At 46.0% G+C, this 22193-nt stretch overlaps 2 protein-coding genes across 5 annotated transcripts in view; one reads left to right on the top strand and one right to left on the bottom strand.

Annotated features, from left to right (window-relative positions):
- MMS19 (MMS19 homolog, cytosolic iron-sulfur assembly component) overlaps nucleotides 1-11341 on the bottom strand; it is a 35681-nt gene extending 24340 nt beyond the window's left edge. For 2 of the 3 annotated variants that reach the window (XM_027528438.1, XM_027528440.1), the window contains exon 1: nucleotides 11190-11341. In XM_027528438.1, the coding sequence (XP_027384239.1) occupies nucleotides 11190-11301 (112 nt within the window). In that variant the 5' untranslated portion in view covers nucleotides 11302-11341. The remainder of the gene's footprint in view (nucleotides 1-11189) is intronic. The other variant, XM_027528439.1, reaches the window with a different exon arrangement.
- Nucleotides 11342-11735: 394 nt separating this feature from the next.
- The window catches only part of UBTD1 (ubiquitin domain containing 1), a 50904-nt gene continuing 40446 nt past the window's right edge, over nucleotides 11736-22193 (top strand). Inside the window, exons 1-2 of one of the 2 annotated variants that reach the window (XM_027528458.1) lie at nucleotides 12156-12232; nucleotides 17194-17232. Coding sequence is in view for 1 of the 2 variants with exons in the window: in XM_027528457.1 (XP_027384258.1) it covers nucleotides 12163-12232 (70 nt within the window). In the remaining variant the exon portion in view is untranslated. Of the gene's footprint in view, nucleotides 12233-17193; nucleotides 17233-22193 lie in introns of both variants that reach the window. The other variant, XM_027528457.1, reaches the window with a different exon arrangement.

Below are 22193 nucleotides of genomic sequence, written 5' to 3'. Positions count from 1 at the left end.
CCAACTCTCGCATCCATACATGACCACTGGAAAAACCATAGCCTTGACTAGACGGACCTTTGTTGGCAACGTAATGTCTCTACTTTTCAATATACTATCTAGGTTGGTCATAACTTTTCTTCCAAGGAGTAAGCGTCTTTTAATTTCATGGCTGCAATCACCATCTGCAGTGATTTTGGAGCCCCCCAAAATAAAGTCTGACACTGTTTCCACTGTTTCCCCATCTATTTCCCATGAAGTGATGGGACCAGATGCAGAGAGTGTACATAAATAGTATTAATATATAGTATGTGCATAGCATTGTTTTTAAAGGGAGGGGGAATTATTTCTATTTGTATTTATTTATATCTCTAGAAGATAAAAGGAGTTAGTAATACTGATTGTCTCCAGGGAAGGAGACTGATAGCTAGGGGAATGAGTGTGTGTGTGTTCAGTCACTAAGTCCTGTACAACTCTTTATGAGCCCATAGTCTACAGCACACCAGGATTCCCTGTCCTTCACAATCTCCCAGAGTTGCTCAAATTCATGTCCATTGAGTTGGTGATACTATCTAACCATCTCATCCTCTGCCACCCCCTTTTCCTTTTGCCTTCAATCTTTCCCAGCATTAGGGTCTTTGCCAGTGAATAAGCTCTTTGCATTAGGTGGCCAAAGTACTGGGGTTTCAGCTTCAGCATCAGTCCTTACAATGAATATTCAAGGTTGATTTCCTTTAGGACTGACTGATTTGATTTGCTTGCAATCCAATGGGGTTGAGAGGTAGACTTAAAAAAAGGTTTTACTTTGGAATAATCTTTTAGGTTTAAAGAGAAAAGGTTGTAAAGGTAGTACAGAGTTCCTATATATCTCCTTGCCCAGTTTCCCTGAATGTTAACATCTTACATAGTACATTTGTCAAAACTAAGACAGATGAGCATTTGTATATTACTTTTAACTAAACTCTAGACTTTATCAGATTTTACCCATTTTTCCACTAATGTAATTTTTCTGTTTCAGGACCCAATTAAGGATATCACACTGCAACTAGCCATAATGAATCCCTCAATCTTCCTTGTTTTTCATGACTTTGGTATTTTAAAAAAGTATCAATATTTTCATAAAATGTCTTTTGATGATTTTTTTTTTTTAATGTTTTTCTCATGTCTGTCCTGTGGTTATGGATTTGGGGTAAGAATAATAGCATAGAGGTAAAGTACCTTTCTCGTCGCATCCTATCACAGGTACAATATATCAACACAACTTACCACTGGTGCTTGTAACTCTGACCACTTGGTTAAGGTAGTGCCAGCAGGTCTCTGCACCACGCATACAGTTATTATTTTTCCTTTTCCCGGATTCTTTCCTTTGGAAGGGAGTCACTAAGTCCAGAGTCCACACTTAGTGAGTTAGGACAAAGGGGAGATTCAGCTCCGTTTCTTAGAAGGAGGACTATTTATCTATGTTATTTGGAGTTATTCTAAGGAAGATTCATCTCTTCCCTTCATTTATTTAGTTATTTATATCAGCATAGGCTCATGCATATTTTATGCCTTGGGTTATAATCCAATACTAGGCTATTTTGTTGCTCAATTTTCTATCTTTAGCCATCAGGAGTTTCTTTACACTCGTTGGCACCAGCGTCCCTTTGACATACCCTATCCTTTTATTTTTTTAAAGTGCTTTCTTACCTTTTGGCACTACAAAATACTAAAGGTTCATGTTGCAATTTCCCTGCCCCAACCCTTGAATCAGCCTTTGCCCCAAGAAGTCCTGGTTCCTTTTATTGGAGAATGGTATTAAAAACCAACATTTGGAAGTAGCTCCACTCATCGCTATTGGGATATCACTGCTTCTAGGCCCTCCTCGGCAGAGAGAGCTGGGAAATATATGCACGTATTCTAACTCATGTGTATACACATATTATCATTATTTCTGTACCTATCCATATATATCAAACTAAATATAAGATTATACTAGAGTCTCCACTCTAATATAGTACCACAGGGTCCATTCTAGCCTTCCCCCTTGCTTATTTATAATTTGTTTCTTGGACAGTGAGGAACTTGGTTCCCATTATCTACCATTTTTTATTCTTTTCAACCCTAGTGTAGCTATAAATTACTTTTGGAATTGTCAACCTCTGTGAGAAACAAATTCATAAGTAGAGCACAGCATTTATAGGCAGTTTTGCCTTCAGCCTTAAACAGTTTCCAGACAAAATATTGTTTTTCAAACACTTAATCGGCTTGCCCTCCATGCCCCCTTTCAGTTCAGTTCAGTTCAGTCCAGTCACTCAGTTGTGTCTGACTCTTTGCCGCCCCATAAACTGCAGCACGTCAGGCCTCCCTGTCCATCACCAACTCCCAGAGTCTATCCAAACCCATGTCCATTGAGTCGGTGATGCCGTCCAACCATCTCATCCTCTGTCGTCCCCTTCTCCTCCCACCTTCAATCTTTCCCAGCATCAGGGTCTTTTCAGATGAGTCAGCTCTTCGCATCAGGTGGCCAAAGTACTGGAGTTTCAGCTTCAACATCAGTCCTTCCAATGAACACCCGGGACTGATCTCCTTTAGGATGGCCTGGTTGGATCTCCTTACAGTCCAAGGGACTCTCAAGAGTCTTCTCCAACACCACAGTTGACTACTACATAGTCTTGACTAGATGGACCTTTGTTGACAAAGTAATACCTCTGCTTTTTAATATGCTGTCTAGATTGGTCATAACTTTCCTTCCAAGGAGTAAGCGTCTTTTAATTTCATGGCTGCAATCACCATCTGCAGTGATTTTGGAGCCCAAAAATATAAAGTCAGCCACTGTTTCCCCATCTATTTGCCATGAAGAGATGGGACTGGATACCATGATCTTAGTTTTCTGAATGTTGAGCTTTAAGCCAACTTTTTCACTCTCCTCTTTCACTTTCATCAAAAGGCTCCCTTTAGTGAGGATATATCATACACGAGTAATATAATAATACAGACTAGTTCCAAATTGGGAAAGGAGTACGTCAAGGCTGTATAGTCACCCTGCTTGTTTAACTTACATGCGGAGTACATCATGAGAAATGCTGGACTGGATGAAGCACAAGCTGGAATCAAGATTGTGGGGAGAAATACCAACAATCTCAGATATACAGATGACACCACTCTTATGGCAGAAAGAGATGAAGAACTAAAGAGCCTCTTCATGAAAGTGAAAGAGGACAATGAAAAACTTGGCTTAAAGCTCAACATTCAGAAAATTAAGATCATGGCATCTGGTCCTATCACTTCATGGCAAATAGATGGGGAAACAGTGGAAACAGTGGCTGACTTTATTCTTTGGGGCTCCAAAATCACTGCAGATGGTGACTGCAGCCATGAAATTAAAAGACACTTGCTCCTTGGAAGAAAAACTATGACCAACCTAGACAGCATATTAAAAAGCAGAGACATTACTTTGCCAACAAAGGTCCGTCTAATCGAAGCTGGGGTTTTTCCAGTCGTCATGTATGGATGTGAGAGCTGGACTGTAAAGAAAGCTGAGCACCGAAAAATTGATGCTTTTGAACTGTGGTGCTGGAGAAGACTCTTGAGAGTCCCTTGGGCTGTAAGGAGATCCAACCAGGCCATCCTAAAGGAGATCAGTCCTGGGTGTTCATTGGAAGGACTCATGTTGAAGCTGAAACTCCAATACTTTGGCCACCTGATGCAAAGAACTGACTTATTTGAAAAAATCCTGATGCTAGGAAAGATTGAAGGTGGGAGGAGAAGGGGACGACAGAAGATGAGACGGTTGGATGGCATCACAGACTCAATGGACATGAGTTTGAGTAAACTCTGGGAGTTGGTGATGGGCAGGGAAGCCTGGCGTGCTGTAGTCCATGGGGTCACAGAGTCAGACATGACTGAGCAACTGAACTGAACTGAGTAATATAGTTAATTCATCTGCCACAATCTGCATGGCATCCTGGGATGAAAGGAAGCCTTCTCACTGTGGGTCTTTTTGCACCTTTTGAATGTTGTACCATGTGAGTATATTTTTGAAAATGCAATTTTAACAGCACAATGGTAATTCACTTAGATCTAACAGAATTATCATAGGAGAAATTTTCAAAGGAGCAACTAAGAGTGAAAGGTTAGCAATCTTCTAAGTGTTTGATTAACGTCGAGGAGTTTTAGCTCAATAAGGTGTGGCAATCAGGGAATTACTTCCACAGTCTATTCTGGGTCCTCAACCCACCTACCTTTAAATACAAGACCTAATTAGTCAGCTCTCGCCAAGACCAGACTTTGGCTAAGTGAAGAAGAGGCTTGAGAAAATGAAACTCCGGTTCCCCTTAAGTCTGTGGTCTCTGAACAATAGCTGTGAGCTGAGCTGGGCAGAGGCGTAATCTGGTACTAGAGTAAGAAGCCCAATCTGACTGAGGAAGGGAGTGCTCTAGCTGGGATTCACAGCTCGTGACTGGCACCAATTTAGACATCAGGCACTCTTAGCCTTACTCGTGCCAGGATGTGGAAGGCCCAGCTGCTGCCCCTGCTCCTGAGAAAGAGCCAAGGGAACAAATCTGCAAGCAGTGGGGTGGGGGAAGGGGCAGCAGCCAGACTAACAGGGCAAACTAAGGCACTGAGAATTAGGTTCTACACCCATCCTGTAATGGCAATACTTAAGAGACAGACCCATCCCCGGGTTACAAATTACTGTACCACTTGGGAGGGTGGAAAAGGGTACTTCTCTGCAATCTCCTGGACAGAACCCAGGAAACTCTGTTGAAAAACCCATCTAAAAACAAATTTCAGTAGCAGCCACAATGGTGTTAGCATACCGGAAGCCACAGGGGACTGACAGCTGTTCCTAGCAAAGAATATCACAGAACTGAAGCACTCTCTTTCAGCAATACCATCTGATGCTGTGGATGCTCGGCCAGAGTCTCTCTTTGGAAATACCTCAAATGCTATAGGACAAAGACTTGACTACTAGGCCCCATTCAGTCACCTCTAATTTTTTCATTAAAAAAATATTGAGGTAAACTTTATATACAGTGAAATGTATAATTTGATTAGTTTTAACAAAAGTATACCTAGAGTAACCAACACCCAAACTAAGACACAGAATGTTACCATCACCAAAGTTCCCCTCATGCTCCCTATAGTCAATCTCACTCCTATAGCCTGCCTCGAATTTTATAAATGAAAAAGACTTCTTCAGCATTCAGTATACATTATTACAAAACTGGCTGCTTTATATCAATAATTACAAAGAAACATCCATTTGCATGTGATCTCTTGAATCCCAGTATATGGGCAAATTCTCCTAGCACAGCCTTCAGTCTTCATCCTTTCACAAAGATTTCATGTTGAATCAATGCAGCACCAACATAAAAGAGAAGTACAAAAGTCATACAAAATTAGGAAAAAAAATGGGGACTTCCCTGGCGGTCCAGTGGTTAAGACTCCGAGTCTCCATGACAGGGAGTACGGGTTAGATCCCCGGTCTGAGAACCTAAGATCCCACATGCCATGTGGTACAGCCCAAAGGAAAAAAAAAATAAGGAAAAAAAATGAAGAGACAGTAAAGCTGTTGCAACAGTAAATAACAATAAGAAAAATGCAAGTAAGGTGGCGAAAAACTAGAATCAGTATTTTGAGGATGTTTTCAAAAAGCTGACTAAAACTAACATTTTAGTCTAGTTTTGTTGAGCCTATGTTAGAAATGTCTTTCAAAGTTTCATCTTTTTTTCCTTTTCATCCCTATGACCAGACTATCAGGGACAGCTGTCAAAATAGCCTTCCACTTTTAGTGGAATGAAAATGTTCTGGAATTTTTATGGAGTGGTGATAGTTGTGGAACATTGTGGATATACTAAGCCACTTCTTTCTTAAAATGGTTACTGTGAATTTTATCTTATCTCATTTTTATCTCACTTTTTACAGTGAATTTTATCTCACTATCTCACTTTTTAAAAAGCCTTCTGATTCATTCCTAATAATCTAAAATGCACAATTAATTATCTGCTCAGCAATCTCCATTTGCTCCTCACTGCCTGAGACCTGACTCCTTGGCTTGATGTCATTCATGATTTAGCCCTCACTCTCCTCCAGCCTCATCTTTCATCATAGCTCCTATCATTCAGTCACAAGAGTTCTCAACATGAGAAGCTCTTCCATATCCTCAAGCCTGGAGACATGCTCCCTTGGTTTGGAATGCCCCTTTCTTGCCCTTGTCAGTCTGAGGAACTTCAACTCTTCAAGATTCAGCTCAAATTGCAACTCTTCCTGTGAAGGCTTCCTTGATTTCCAAAACAAAATTACTCCCTTTTTCATGTTCCTTTAACTATTCTTTAACAGATTATCATTTGTTTGTTTTCATTTATTCATTCAATATTTATTGAACTCATTATTATAAATTAATTAACATGTTAGGATTGGAGAAAGAAATATAGATAGGGAGCTTTTAAAGAACCCAGTTTTAGGGGGCAGAAAGACATTTAAAACAATTAAAAAACAACTAGTTCAGCATTACTATAGTGATACACACAGACTGGGGTAACATAGGAAAGGAGTAAACTTCTTAAGTGTATACTGGAGTAGGAGCCATTCCCTTCTCCAGGGGATCTTCCCAACCCAGAGATCAAACCCAGATCTTTTGCATTGCTGGCAGATTCTCTGCCATCTGAGCCACCAGGAAAGCCCATGTGGGACCACCTACCACTAACTTTATTTATTTTTAAACATTTTTTAAAATGTACTTCTATTTACTTGGCTGTGCTGTGTCTTCACTGCTGCATGGGCTTTTCTCTAGTTGCAGACGGCGGGCGGCTACTCTCCTGTTGCACTGCACGAGCTTCTCATTTCGGGGGCCTCTCCTGTTGTGGGTTTCCCTGGTGGCTCAGACGGTAAGCAGGAGACCCAGGTTCATACCTGGGTCGGGAAGATCCCCTGAAGAAGCAAATGGCAACCCACTGCAGTATTCTCACCTAGAGAATCCCATGGACAGAAGAGCCTGGCAGGCTACAGTCCACGGGGTTGCAAAGAGCTGGATACAACAGCGACTAACGCCCTTGTTGTGGAACACAGGGTCTAGAGCACGCAGGATTCAGTAGTTGTGGCCCCTGGGCTCTGGAGGACAGGCTCAATAGCTGTGGTGCGTGGGCTTAGTTGCTCCATGGCATGTGGGGTCTTCCAAGACCAGGGATGGAACCCCCCATCACTAACTTTAAGTGATTAGTTGTTCCAAATGAAAAACACCCGAATACCTGGAAGTTAATTATGCACTTGAACTCCAGGAATGAAAGAAGCCAATAAGTTAATTTTCCTAACGGCAGTCTCACAGGCATAAGGAAAAATAAATGTAAGTTTCTCTCCCTATTTAGGTAGATCTAAGATTTTCCAATGTATTCAAGATTTGTTCTCTAAAAATGAACCTACTAGCACCTGCTAACTACCTACTCTTCCCTTAACGGGGCACCAGTTCATGTGGGGCGCTGAGGAGTCGTCAAAGAAGTATTTACATGAGCACTGACATAGAATGCACAATCACACTTCTGTCTGATGGAGTCGCAGCCTCTTGAGTAGCAGCCGAGGGGGCATGAGGGAGGATGGAAGGAACAGGAGAGAGAAATCCCAGTTGGTACTCAGTTCCAATCAAGTTCTCAAAATTCCCTTTCTGCTGAGGATGCCACACTTTTCTCAGAAATGTATTTACTTTTAACAGCCTTCTGATTTCAAGAATAGTGGTCTCCTCATGGAATCACAAATGTGGGAAAATACAATGAAGACTGAAATGAAGGCAAATCCAAATAAGAGGAAGAAATTTTATATCCATCACCTGTAAGGCCAACGTGATCAAAATCTCCTTTCCCAGTTTTTGGACATAGTACTTTTCTTTTGCTCATCCTCAGGCTCAAATTCTTGAGGTCATCTTAAGAGTCCTCTCTCACCCTGTAACTAGTTAGGCCTCAAATTCCATAAATTCTTCCTTCAACATCTCTTATTCATCTTTTATACTACCTACTTATGCTAGTCTCCAGGGGACTCTACAGTAGGGTATGTTATGGAGACGTGTACAGAAGTAGCTACTAAAGTCAAGTAAAAAGTATGAGTGGTTGAGAAATAAGTTCCACAAAGATTCTGAAGCGTGAGATGATGTCTGCCTAGAGGATCAGGAGACACCTGGGGGCAGACACTGAGCACTCAGACTGGGCCTTTAATCCCAGGTCTAAGGAAATGGCAACCCACTCCACTGTTCTTGCCTGGAGAATCCCAGGGACAGGGGAGCCTGGTGGGCTGCCATCTACGGGGTCGCAAAGAGTCGGACACGACTGAAGCGACTTAGCAGCAGCAGCAGCAGCAGCAGTGGAGGGATTTGGGAAGGAAAGAACTTAGGGGAACAGCAAATCAAGGTGGCTGCCTGAAACTAAAGATCCAGGAGGGGAGTGGCAGCCACCGAATGCCTGGCTGAGAAGTCTTTAACCCTTAGGCTGCCAAGTCACTTCTCTTCCATCATTTGCACCCTCTGCATCTGACACCTACTTTCATCAGGAACTCAAATGGAAACAAAGTTGGTGGTAACTACCTTTGTGAGCACAGGGTGTTCCTTCTGCAGTTACAATTTGTAGGAGACGCTGCTGCTGTGAGTGGCTGAATAGAAAGTTGGTCCCTTTCAGCAATCACAAAGCTTGACTTAGGCTGGAGGATTACAAAGCATATCTTATTCTGCTGCTGCTAAGTCGCTTCAGTCATCTCTGACTCTGTGCAACCCCACAGACAGCCCACCAGGCTCCCCCGTCCCTGGGATTCTCCAGGCAGGAACACTGGAGTGGGTTGCCATTTCCTTCTCCAATGCATGAAACTGAAAACTGAAAGTGAAGTTGCTCAGTCGTGTCCAACTCTTAGCGACCCCATGGACTGCAGCCTACCAGGCTCCTCCGTCCATGGGATTTTCCAGGCAAGAGTACTGGAGTGGGATCTTATTCTGGGGATGCTTCAAAACTCTGTCACCCTTCAACAACTCTAACTAAAGCTGTGATATAAGATTAAGAATACCAACTTAATCCTTCTCAAATTCACTATATGACTCTCTTACTCAAGGATGTACACTGACTCCAATTACCTACAATAGGTCATTCAAATCCCTCTGCTTAGAATCCAAGGTTAGGCATCTCAACCCCACCAAACCTTTTCAACCTTATCTATTATAACCCCTCGGTTAGTTATCTGTTATTACTAACCTCCTTTCCTAATCAGGAGGGTTAAATTACAACAGGGCTAGTATTACAGACTTAGCTGAGCTGAGTTACATTTAAACTAGACAATAGTTTAGGCCACTTTTTTTTCAGGCATAAAAAATATAAATTTTACAAGAATATTTTAGGAACTTGGCAGTCCTTATTTGTGCTGGCTTCTCAAATGTGTTCTGAATTTGAAAACCCTAAATTACTTTGTTCATAATGTATAAATGGGAGTTACAAATAACACTTTTATAGTAATGTTCTTTATCTCGGTAGCTGGTAGGTGTATGCTTTTGTATACACCTACAAAAGCATGATTTTTTGTATACACTTACAAAATGTATGATTTTGATTTTTCAAAATCAATGAATGTATGTTTGAGAGTTGTACACTTCACTGAACACAAACTTCATACCAAAATAAACTAAAACAAACCCTAGTTAATGACATGCATACCAAAGCAGTCAGAGGGAGGTGTACTCATACCTGCAATTTAAATGATGGACAGATACGTGATAAAGCAAATTATATTAAAATGTTAATGGTAGAATCTAGGCAGTGGGTGTGTGTCTTTGAAGAAATTATTGAGACTTTGCTGGATGTTTGAAATTTTTAATAATAAAACATTGGGGAAAATGACACTGATAACACAGTGCAGTTGTTAATTACAAGCACTGAGAACACACTACAGTGCACAAAGCTGTAAGAAGTTCAGCTCAGCGGAATGACTGCATCAGGCATTCATTTGCTCCTTGATGTTTCCATGTCACCCTGCAAATACCTCTTGCAGTCCTTTCCATGGTCCATTGTACTGTTTGCATGATCGCCTCTCCCACTACATTGTAAGTCCCTGGCAGTCACAGATCTAGTGTAATTTGTATTTATATATAACTTTGCATCATGTTTGAAAAATGTGTTAGGTAACTGTGGAAGCATTGAGTGAAAGTGTATACTAATTTTTTAAATTAAAATATAAAAAAAAAAAAAGAAAGTGGGATATCACTAAGGATCAATGGTTTATGCTTCTGACAAATTCACTTCATTCATTGTTCACACATCCTGAAAGTGATTATGTTCAGTTTTCAAGAGAAATGCATCCTTTACTTCTCCCTAAAACATGCAAAATTTCCAAAAATAAAAGTCATCTGTACTGACAAGATTACTTTGTATTCTATTACTTAAATGTCAGGTCTGAAGGCCTTCTAACATTCAATAACTACTTAGGTTTTTTTTTTTTTCCCTAAGAGAGTAAAGTCTCAGAATTCCAAGGAAATCTGTAATTTGTTTTATTCAACTCTTAGATAAGCTGCCAGAACTTAGAGATTCCTAAATTGATCAACAGTAGGAAACAGGAGTTCTGGAGAAAAGATAAAAACAAGCACCACGTGCACCACATTAAAAAGTCACAAAGCAAATTAATCAAGAACTTTAACAAGAAACGGAGGGTAAGCTTTAAGAAGGATACACAGAACATCTCAAACTCCCCCTAGACAGGTTTCTCTCCTCCTCTCTGCAACTACAGCCAGTCAGAGATCGGGCCGCCCGACCACTCCCAACATGCCACGCGACTCGAGCTGATGCCGCTGAAGATGCTTCTTCTTACGTCAACTTCATAGAAACAACGTGCTTTCGCAGCACGAGCCCCTGGTTCTAAACTGGAGGACCTGGGTCCGAATCCCAGCTCCTCCACCGGCCTCATCTGAAAGTCTCATGCCCTCGCTGGGCAGCAATTTACTCATCTCTGAAACCTTAATGATTCTCCTAACCCCGGCCGGCGAACAGAGTGGCAATAAACCGAGACGAGGGACGTAAGGGCGTTTTAAGGAAGACTGAAAGCGACTCGCAATTTGTTTGGCTCTCAAGCATGCGTTGCTCACAACCAGCCCCGGACCAATGTCTCAAAGTCACCGCTGTCCCTTACTCCCTTCCCTCCAGGCGCCTCTGCTGAGGCCGCTCCCTCCTGGATGTCCCAAAGCGGAAGCCGTGCGGCGCCGTCTGCCGTACCTGCAGCCACTTGGTCAGCGGGGCCCTCCTGCTGACCCATGACGAAGTCTTGCACGAGGCCCCACAGGGTACCCAGAGGCGCCACCGCCTCCAGAGCCGCGGCGGCGGCCATGACGCGAACTGGAGACCGTGGGAGGGGAAGTGGGCGGTGGCACGGACCAGGTCTCTCAGCGCACGCGCCTCCCCGAGCCAATCGCCTGGCGAAGGCTGAGGGGCGGGGCGCTCCCTGGATCACGTGTCTGCCGGCTCCAGGCCAAGCAGTTCCCGGGAGGGATGGGGACGGTCCCTCCCAAGGGGCGGGGCCTGGAGTCGGGGCGGTGGCTCAGGGAAGGGAAGGCTGCTGCCGGGCACGCAGCCGGGGGCCATTGAGGGCGAATAATTCCCGGCCCAGCTCCCCGGGAGACGGGCGGCGGGGCGGGCACCTGGCTGGGTGGGGCCGAGGGGGCGGTCCGCACCCTGGGGGAAACCAATGAGAAAACCAGGCCCGGCCCGAGGGGGCGGTGCCATCGGTCACATGCGCACCTGGGGCGGGCGGCGGCGGCGGCGCGGGCACCGCGAGCCGGCGGCAGGCAGCGGGGCTGGGCTGGGGCGGGGTTAGGCAGGTGAGTGACAGGCTGCGGGGGGCCGGCCCCAGTTGGGAGCCCCGAGCTAGCCGGGAGTAGCTGCCGCGGTGCCCGCCCCCTCTCTCCGCCCCTCCAGCGGAGCTGGTCTTCGGCAGGGCACCGTCGCGGGCCCCCCTGGCCCGGCCACCTGGGACTGTGCTGGGGAGTCGGCCACCTCCCTCTCTCCCCTCGTCCGCAAAGTTTGTGGCGAAGCCGGTGCCGGGGTAGAGCGCGCCCCGGGGGAGATTGGTGAGCGCCCGATGCTGGGCAGCAGGAGCCGTTGACCCGGGACGCCGCCGTCCGGGGCAGGAGCGCGGAGCAGCAGATCAGCCCGCCGCCTCCGGTGCATGGGGCCCGGCTGAAGAGCCAGCATGGGCAACTGCGTGGGGAGACAGCGCCGGGAGAGGCCGACCGCCCCAGGACACCCCCGCAAGCGAGCAGGTAAGACATGGAAGGGAGCAGGGTCGTCGGCGCCCGGCTAGTTTTCCTCCTTGCGGGAGAACTGGTTCTCCCGAGCGACCTCCCGCAGCTCCTGGCGCCTGGGTTTCCCCGATGGCTGCTCCCGAGCCAGGCGGGACACCCCCCCCCCCCCCTCACCTTCCCAGCCCCGGTGGCCGGGGAAGCCGAGTTGGGGCAACCGCGAGCCCTGACCCGGCTGCGAGCCTAACTCTCTCCAACTGGGAAGCTCCGGGTGGGGGTGGGGGCAGGGGCAGGAAATGTTTGCAGACCGCTGAGGGGCCGACGGAGGGAAGGAGGGCCCCGGGCTGGGGCGCTGCTGGCCTGGCCGCGGGGCCGGGGTAGGAAGCCCGCACGTCGGGGCGCGGCGCGGGCGGCCAGGCGTCCTCAGAACTCTGAGCAAGCGAGACGAGCACAGTCGCTCCTTCCAAAGACTGTGTCATTATCAGGCTGCAGATCATGTCTGCTGGAATCCGACTTGCAAAAGCAGCGCAGGACTCTGGGAAAGAAATCTTTTTCCCGCAGGGCTTTTTAGAGCCTCCGGGCCGTCTGGGAGTCTAGGAAAGGTGGGGTGCGGGGTGGGAATCGCGCTCATGTTGTTGGGATCCTTCCCAGCCTTGGGGATGGGATCTGCTCGCTGGTGATCCGCGAGGGCCGGCAGCGCCTTCTCACTTTCTGGGTACACTCCTCCTATCCTGGCGCTCCGCCTGGGTAAGAGGTCTGGCGGTCGTTTCCCCGGGTCTTGTACTCACTTCACTTCCTTCTTAGAGAGTGTTGCAAGGACCTTCTGAGAATGATAAAATCACACACTTTAGAGCTCAAGGAGACCTTGGAAACTTGTCTAGACTCCAGATAGACCTACCTCCTCTTGTCTAGATCCAGAGAATTTGAGCAACTTGTCCTCAGCCACACAGCTAGTTAGTAGTACAGCTGGGATTAGAACGCAGTCTCCTTTTCAGTCTCCTACTCAGTTGCCACATATCCCTTTATGTAAGAGGAGCCACAGGCAGAGTTATTAATGAAGTAGAAACTCTAGTTGGTGTTTCCTGTCTCCTTTGACACCACAGGTTTGTGTTGCTTGAGTTTCGGAAACTGGGAATGAAAATGAGGGGAAACAAGGGGAAAGCAGGGGAGGATGTCTGTGTGTTGGACAGGATGACTTGTGCAAGAAGCAACATGTTTTTTTATAGGGAGGACGACATAAAATTTAGCATTGAAATCCACTTGTCTGAGGGCAACACAAGCCATTCTTCTGACGTGGAAAGAGGGTTCTCAAATCCAAGGGCTTTCTTTCATTCATTTATTCAACAAATACTTATTATTTATGCGCTCAGTGTATGTAATTGATTAGTAGGTTTTTTGTTTTTTTTTTTTACTGTTGACAACTCTCTTCCCTTTGAAACTACCCTCCTGGCAAAAACTTTTCCTTCCTTAGCATTTTGGTTTTTCTCTGATCACTCAGGCCCACCAACACCTCCTAGTGTGGGACACCGTGGTTCTGTTTGTTTTTCAAAATTTATTTATGTATTTATTTAGTTTTGGCTGTACTGGGTTTTCCTGGTTGCAGGGAGCAGGGGGCTACTCTTTTGTGATGTGGGGGCTTCCCGTTGCAGGGGATTCTCTTGTTGCGGAGCACAGGCTCTAGGGCTCAGGAGCTCCAGTCGTTGCAGCTCACGGGCTCTAGAGCGCAGGCTCTGTAATTGTGGTGCACCAGCTTAGTTGCTCTGAGGTATGTGGAATCTTCCCAGACCAGGGATAGAACCCATGTCCCCTGCATTGGCAGGCAGATTCTTATCCACTGCACCACCTGGGAAATCCCCATGGTTCAGTTTTACATTCTTTTTTTTTTCTCTCATCTCCCTCCCAGAGAAATCTTAGACCCACAACTCTTTGTCCATTGGAAAGACACCTATACTCTATCTTCAGCTGTTACCTCTCCAACCCCAGACTCATGTACTGGACACTGATGTAACTAACTTCAGAGTCTAAATGCTTCTAAACCAGCTCTGTGTCTCCCCGCCTTCAACTAGCTTCCCTATACGCTTCCATTCTTCCAGCTGTCTAACTTTATACTTTGAGGAACCCTCTCTGCTAACTTTCTTTGCCTCTATGACCTGGAGGAGTCATTCTCTGGGACCTGCTAGTTCTTCATTCAGCAGGTCTTACAGACCTGCTCCTTGTTACCTCGAAGCCAGCTCATCTCCCAGGCTGAAGTTAGTTTCCCAACAGAGACAAGTACATCTTCAGTCATTCATCCAATGCCTACACACGCTGGTATCCCAGAAGACATCTGTTAATTCACCTGTTCCAAACCCTGTTCAGAAATCTTTCTGCACCTCCCACTCCTGCAAGAACTTTAACTTCCAAGGCTGTTCAGGTCTGGTCCAGTCCTTCCTTTTATGACACAATTTCTTTCTCTTCCTTGACATTAAGGTCACCTGTGTTTGCTCATGCCCTTTCCCCTTTCTTATCAAGAGCGTTTCTTCTCCTCAAGGTCCACCTCCAATCCCTTATCTTTCTAGAAGCACCTTGCCTGACAAATCCCCCAGCTCCCCCAGCAGATAGAATTGCTGTTTCTGAGTCGCCTTATGCCACTTACGTAACAGTGATCCAATCCATATTATTAGACAGTTCTTTGATGTTGTAGTCTTCTATCAGCAACGGCACTATAAGCCTTCAGGACCTTGTGTGTTTGTGTGTTTGCCTCTCTCACTCACTCATATTGTCATACACACACATACTAGGCACTTAGCACAGTGACTTGTACAGAGGAAGCACTCAATTTTTGTTGATTTTAAAAAGCTTACACAGGAATTCCCTGGTGATCCAGTGGTAAGGACTCAGCATGTTCACTGCTGTGACCCAGGTTCAATCCCTGGGAACTAAGATCCCATGAGCCTCACAGCACAGTCCCCCAAAATTAGATATAAATAAATATAAATAAATAAAATTTTCACCTTAACATTTTACTGAGGTATATATCTGCATTAAAAAAGAAAATCTGCTAGTGTATCTTTATTTCACTTTTGTGAAATATTTCACTTTTGTGGGTCCTGCTATAAACAGCTTTATTCATGAAGTCCAAAGCCAAGCAGAACCCTGGAGGATGACAAATTTGGTACAAGCGAAGGAACCATTCTTAACTTCACAGTGTGTACCTGGTGTTTCCTATGACACCTGTAGTTTCCCTGTTGACTGCTGCTGCTGCTAAGTCGCTTTAGGCATGTCCAACTCTGTGCGACCCCATAGACGCAGCCTACCAGGCTCCCCCGTCCCTGGGAGTCTCCAGGCAAGAACACTGGAGTGGGTTGCCATTTCCTTCTCCAATGCATGAAAGTGAAAAGTGAAAGTGAAGTCGCTCAGTCGTGTCCGACTCCTAGCCACCCCATGGACTGCAGCCCACCAGGCCCCTCCGTCCATGGGATTTTCCAGGCAAGAGTACTGGAGTGGGGTGCCATTGCCTTCTCCGTCCCTGTTGACTAGGACATAATTTTATGTTACAAGACTAATGCCTAAAACTCCCACTGTAACTCTTACCCATCCTTTGTCACTGAAGAAGCCCTCAACAGAATGCTGAAACCCTACTTCTAGTCCTGGGCCTGTAGCTGGGTAACCCTGAGCAAGTCATCAACCATCTTAGGGTTGCGCTTGCGTTATATCAGAAAGGGAGGGGACTATAGAGCTGTTTTTATCATCTCCACAGAGGTAGCGATTCTAAACTGGGACGTTAATGAGCTGAAATCTCACGCCTGGTTATGTCACTCATTGGCCGTAGTTCTGTCTTCCTGGTCACTTGGTGGGTGAAGTGGAGACATGATGCCCACTGGTTAGGGAGTCTTGCTTTAGCTAGAAGGATTAGTCAGTAGTCTCATCTCATCAAGATTTGTGGTTGTCACTTTTTTTTTTTTTTCCAATCTATTACTTGCAATAGGTTCCCAGTAGGTCTGTGTTCTTGCCTTCAGGTGCTGAGTGGTCTTTTCAAACTTCGGAGAATACATGAAGGAGGGGAATGACTCCTCTGGGGGCTCTCATCAACCTGTGCTTGTGCCCTGGATAGATGCAATCTCTCTGCCTGTGAGTGGGTGAGGCAGCCCCTCCCCTGCCCATCCCAGGGAGAAGTAGATGTGGTAGAACAGGCAGGTCTCTTGCCCAGCTCCACCCTTTGAGAATGTGGCAAGGCTGAAACCCAGATATCTGTGATGTGCCAAGCATATCCACTTACATTCTGGAATCTCAAGCTCGGGGTGGACAGACCCAAGGCCCTGTTTTGGGCTGGCTGGGCTTGGCGCTGTGGTTGCAAGAGAGTGTACTTCTCGTTGTGTGGGCTGCTGTGACTATTCTTAAGGGAGTAATTGGGCAACTTCTCCATTTGTTCAGTAAATATTTACTAGTGCTAGGTACCTTGCTGGCTGTGAACTGACATGGTCCTTGGCCTCATGGAGCTTATAGTTTGGGGTGGGGGTCGAGGGCAGACAGTAAACAATCTGACCATACATGGAGATCCTGTATGATAATACATACAATTATGTATCATTATATATGCTGGTGACTCCCACATATATCATTTCAACCCATTTGGTCTAACTCCAGCCATGTATGTTCTGCTGCCTACTTAACACATCTTATGTCTAAAAGTCTTCTCAGTTTAATGTGTCCAAAACAGAATGAACCCTCCCACCCTCACCGCCCCCCGACCATTCTCCCAGTCTTTACCATCTCAGCTGATGATGATTTCCTTCTTCCAGTTGCTCAGGTCCCCCAAAATTCTATCATCATCCCTGGCTCCTCCCTTTCTCTCAATCCCACATCCATTTAATCAATAAATCCTGTTGACTTCGCCTTAAATATATCCAGCACTCTCACAATCATTACTACTTTCATCCTGATCTAAGCTACCCATCGGCCTTTTAACTGACCTTCCTGCTTCCTCCCTTGTCTCCCGACAGACTATTTTCATCACAGCAGCCAGAGAGATGCTGCAAACTGTAAGTCAGATTCTGTTACTCCTTTGTTCCCCATCTCATCCTGGGTCCTTGTGTTGGCCTGCAAGGCATGACAGGATGTTCACCGCCTTGCTTTTCCTCAGCCTTCTCTGGCTCTTCATTCCTGCGCCACCCTCTGATAGCTAAATGGGTTTCCCCCATCCCCCTCCAAGACTCGCCACCTCTCATCAGTCACGCCCTCCCAGGCCATCCTTTTTAAAATTGATCCCCTTCCCTCCACTGCCTGCTCTCAGCATTATCTCCACCTTTTCCCTCTTTTATTTTTCTCCCTGTCACTTCCCACCATCTGACATTGCCTATCTCCCCTACTCTGTGCAATCTGAGATTCTTATTTGTTTGTTCTATGGCACCTAGATCCATGCCTGTCATGGAGTAGGTACCTAATAAATATTTATTGGATGAAGTTAGTGTGTTAAACAGAGTTGTAAGGTCTGTGGAAGAGCAGGAGGGAGCAGTCCTGAATGCTCTTTCATCTTAGGTGGGTGTTAGGTGGGTGGGTGTATCCTAATGAACAGATTTAACTGCAACCTCAAAGTGGTATTCTGTTCCTGGGACTGGCTTCTGTCTCGGCCCAGGCCTGGAGAAGCTCTCAGATACCTAGGATATAATTCCCCACTGTTTGGGGGCCTCTTGCAAGGAGATACTGGGGCTGAAGGAGGAGGACAGGATGAAGCCTCTTACCAGAGTCCCAGCCAAGCAGCAGCACTTTGCTGTCATTTTGTGTGGGCATCTATGTAGGAGTGGGCTCTTCTCCCAGGCACACATGTTTTTCGTGGCCATTAACTCAAGGGTGGACGTGGGGAGGTCTGATAGAGTGTGAGGCCGGAGGGCGGGTGAAGTAGATTCCAGGCCTCTTTACACATTGAATTGACTTGCTGGGGAATTTTTAGAATCATAGAATTTTAGAGCTGAAAAGGAACTTAAAAATTTCTTTAACCTCTTTTCTTTTCCCCAGCCATTAAAAAGAGAATAAAGGTATGTCTACTCCCTGCCAAGTTCACAGAAATATGGTGCAACCTATATAAAAACTGCATGGGCTCCTTTAAGTTTTGAGTATGCTAAGGTCAAGAAATTGTGGACAGGGGACTTCCCTGGCCATCTGGTGACTCTGAGCTTCCACTGCAGGTGGTGTGGGTTTGATCCCTGGTCAGGAAACTAAGATGCCACATGCTAAGCGTGGCATGGCCAAAAAAGAAATAAAAAGAAATTGTGGGCAAGGTTAAGTTTGTAAGGGGAGTGGTCAAGGTCAAATGCATTCAAAGGGCGAGGCTATGGTGTCTTTGCCACTTTCTTGAATTGTGCTCTTGGGCAAGTCATTTGTTTTTTGCTCAGTTGATCATCTCTTTAAAAAAAAAAAAAGATGGTATTTCCAGTTTATTTCAAAGATGTTGTGGGGATAAAACAATCAAACATTGTTTTTAAAATTACTTTCATGGCTAAATGGTCTGCTCAAATGTGAGGTTCTAATCCAGAGTGTCGTCTGGCATCCAAGGGAAATGAGGTCTTAGTTCTCTGCTCCTTCCTAGCGTGTGTGCTGCTTTGGACAGGCCTCTTGATCTCTTTGAGCCTCAGTTTCCTCATTTGTACAGTGGGATGACTACTGCCCTGCTCAGCTCCCAGAGACATTGTAAGAATCAGGTGAGATCCTGTATGAAAAGAGACTTTGTGAACTTATGAAGTTCATATTATTCAAAGCTGTAGGATTTTTACACACAAAAACCATAGCCAGTGATTTTCCCCAGATCATTGAAGCTTACTCTTTTTTAAAGAGCAAAACTATAAAAGAAATGTTTAAAAACTATTTTTGGATGGGAATCTTTCTGAAACGGATGATACCCTTCCAAGCAAAGTATGCTGAGCATGAATAACCTCCTCTTTGCAACTCAGGGGTGTTGAGTTCATACCTGTATGTACAAAGCACCTGCTTGGTGGAGGGGAGGGACCACAAAAGCCTCTTTCTCTGAAAATCCTTTATCTCTGAAAGAAGATAGGGGTGAACTGGTGGCGGGTGGAAGGTAGATTGACAAGGGAGAGCCCCTTACACAGTGGTCTGCCTCAAGGGCCCAAGCACTGTTGGCGTGGGGAGGCTCTCGAATCCTGTTCTGGGCTCTGAATGAGAAGAGTGAGTCCTGCCAGATCAGTTACTGTGTTCATGACAGTGCAAAGCCCCCAGGTTTCTGAGACGATAGGGCAGTAGGCCCCAAACGATATGATGGTTCCCAGCTGCTGTGCTTCATGTTTCCACCCAAAACTGTTGTTCTGTCTTCTCCCTGGTAATCAGTGTCACTTCTCCTCCTCCACCCCGCCCACAGTAAAATAGATTGTGGTTAAATATACGCAACATGAAATATCCCATCGTAACAACTTTTAAGTGTACAGTTCTGTAGCATTAAGCACTTGGCGTTACGGTACAGCCTTCATCACCATCCATCTTCACAACTTCTTCATCTTCCCCAGCTGAAAATCTGTGCCCATTAAACACAGAGTCACCATTCACCCTTTCCCCAGCCCCTGGCAATCACCATTCTACTTTGTGTCTCTGTGAAATGTCACAGCTCTGGGTACCACTCAGAAGGGGAATCATTCACTATCAGGCCTTTTGTGTCAGGTTTATTTCACTCCGCGTTAGACCTTCAGGGTTTACCCGCGTTGTACTCCCACTGCTTCTTAGGGCTGAACCCCACTGTATGTCTGTGCCGCATTTTGCTTATCCATTGTCTGCTGATGGACGCTTGGGCTGTTTCTGCCTTTTGACTGTTGGGAATAATGCTCCTGTGAACATGGGTGTACAAGTATCTGCTCGATCCTGTCAGTTTTCTCGTGTATGTGTCTAGAAGTGGAATTGCTGGATTGTATGTTAATTCCATGTTTAGCTTTTTGAGGAAGTGCTGTCCTGTTTTGCTGAGCCATTGCATCATTTTATATTCCCACCAATAGTGCACAAAGATTGCAAGTTCTCCTCATGCTCACCAATACTTGTTATTTTCCATCTTTTTAATAGTAACCATCCCAGTGGGTGTGCAGTGGCATCTCCGCGTAGTGGTCACTTCTTGAGATAGTGTCTCCCAGGCTCAAATAGCAGCCCCTCTGACTTCATGGGGAAACAGAGGGCAGAGATGGTTAGAACTGTACGTAGAGAGTTAGTTAGTGTCAGTCACTCAGTTGTGCCCAACTCTTTGCAACCCCACAGACTGTAGCCCACCAGGCTTCTTTGTCTATGGAATTCTCCAGGGAAGAATACTGGAGTGGGTTGCCTTTCCTTTCTCTGGGGGAATCTTCCCAACGCAGGGATCGAACCTGGCAGATTCTTTACCATCTGAGCCATCTGGGAAGCCCCATAGTAGACGGACTTAAAGAGAAGCCTGAGGGCCCTCCAGAGAGGGAAGTCCAGGAGCTTGGGTGGGTAGATTTTTGTGACATCTTTTTTGGTCACTCAGAATGTCGCTTGCTTCTGGGTTTCTAATAATGTGGTCAGTGGCTGGGATAGGTGAATAGTGTCTTCCAGTTAAGCAAAGCAGTTCTGGGTTGTTACCATTCACGTGGCTCCCAAAGAACGTTGATGCTGTCTTCCTCATGGCGTGTTCCCTTTTGCACAGAGATGCAGGACTGTGGTTCAGATGGGAGCGCTTGGGATGGGTGAAAGGCAGAGGGTCTTACAGAGACGTGGCATTCTGGTGCATTTGTCAGCTGCTCCAGGCCACATGCTTTTCTGTAAGCTGTTGGGGGCAAGATCTCCCTGCTTCTGAGCCCACAGGAATGGGGAACCGAACTCACTGTGTCCCCACACCTTTGACCAGCCACAGCCCCTCAACTTGTGGCCCTGGTTGCCCTCAGAAAGGGGAACCTGTCAGGAAAAGGGGTGGGGCGTGGTGTGGAGGCAGTAGGGGGCGGGGATGGCGCCTCATTGGTACCTGTTTCCTCTGGGATGCTGGCACTAGAGCTGAAGCCTAGGCAGCCAGCCCGTTACCAGGCAGCCTGGATCTTAGAGGTGAGCCTGTGGGCTTGAAATTCTGTTGTTTTAAAGAGAGGGGGGATTAGCAACAGCTCACCTTTGCTGGGTGTGTACCATGTGCTAGGAGCATCCTTCAGCAGTCTGTTGGTTAATCCTTACAACCCTCCTACGGGTGGATACTATTATCACCTTTTTACAGAGGAAGAAATTGAGCCTTAGAAAGGTACTGTCCCCTCCCTAAGGCCATTCAACTTGTAAACAGCAGGGCCTGATTTCAGAGCCTGAGCTTCAGCCCCTATATAGTTCAAGATTGGGAGGGAGGGAGCAAGATTTTGTTTTGTTTTGTAAATAAGAACTTCTAATTGAGCCCCTTCAGGCACCCTGCTTAAGTACTTTGACTTGAAAATTTCAGTGCCCTGAGCTCACTCCATGCACTGCCACCCCCCACCCCACCCTACCCCCCCTCCCCAGGATGTGAATCCGGGAGGGGACTGTGAAGTCTGCAGAGCTCCAAGGACTGTGGTCACTCTGCTCCTTCCCCGTGGCTTTTGCCTCCTCTCTTTCATTTCCTGGCCCCTAGACTACATCTAGGGGTGCCATGCATCCATTGGATCTGGTACTTGGCACACAGTAGGTGCCTAGTAAATGCGTTGAATGTTTTTTGACAGCGGAAGCAGTAGAACCTCAACCATTGTAGTGTTCCTGGAGAAAAACATTAGCAGAATTCAAACAACATTGTTTCCTCCCTCTTCTCCCAGAAGGAACCTCTACTTCCCAGCACCCAGATGCCAGGGACTTGAAGAAAAGAGTGCCCTGGCTCTGCAGGCTCTGACTTATCCCCAAATTCCCAAGGGAAAAGAGGCAGCAGAGAGTCTCTTTAGCTGGATCAGGTGTTACTCTTTGTAATTAATAAGACTAATGATCCCTTGCTATGTTCAGCAGTTTGCCGTTTGCCAAGTGCTTTCTCAAATATTATGTCTCATTTGATCCT

Source organism: Bos indicus x Bos taurus, chromosome 26 (assembly GCF_003369695.1).
Source record: "Bos indicus x Bos taurus breed Angus x Brahman F1 hybrid chromosome 26, Bos_hybrid_MaternalHap_v2.0, whole genome shotgun sequence".
In the NCBI taxonomy this organism is placed as follows: Eukaryota; Metazoa; Chordata; class Mammalia; order Artiodactyla; family Bovidae; genus Bos; species Bos indicus x Bos taurus.
The sequence above is the reverse complement of the archived record's forward strand: the minus strand, read 5'-3'. Positions and strand labels throughout refer to the sequence as shown.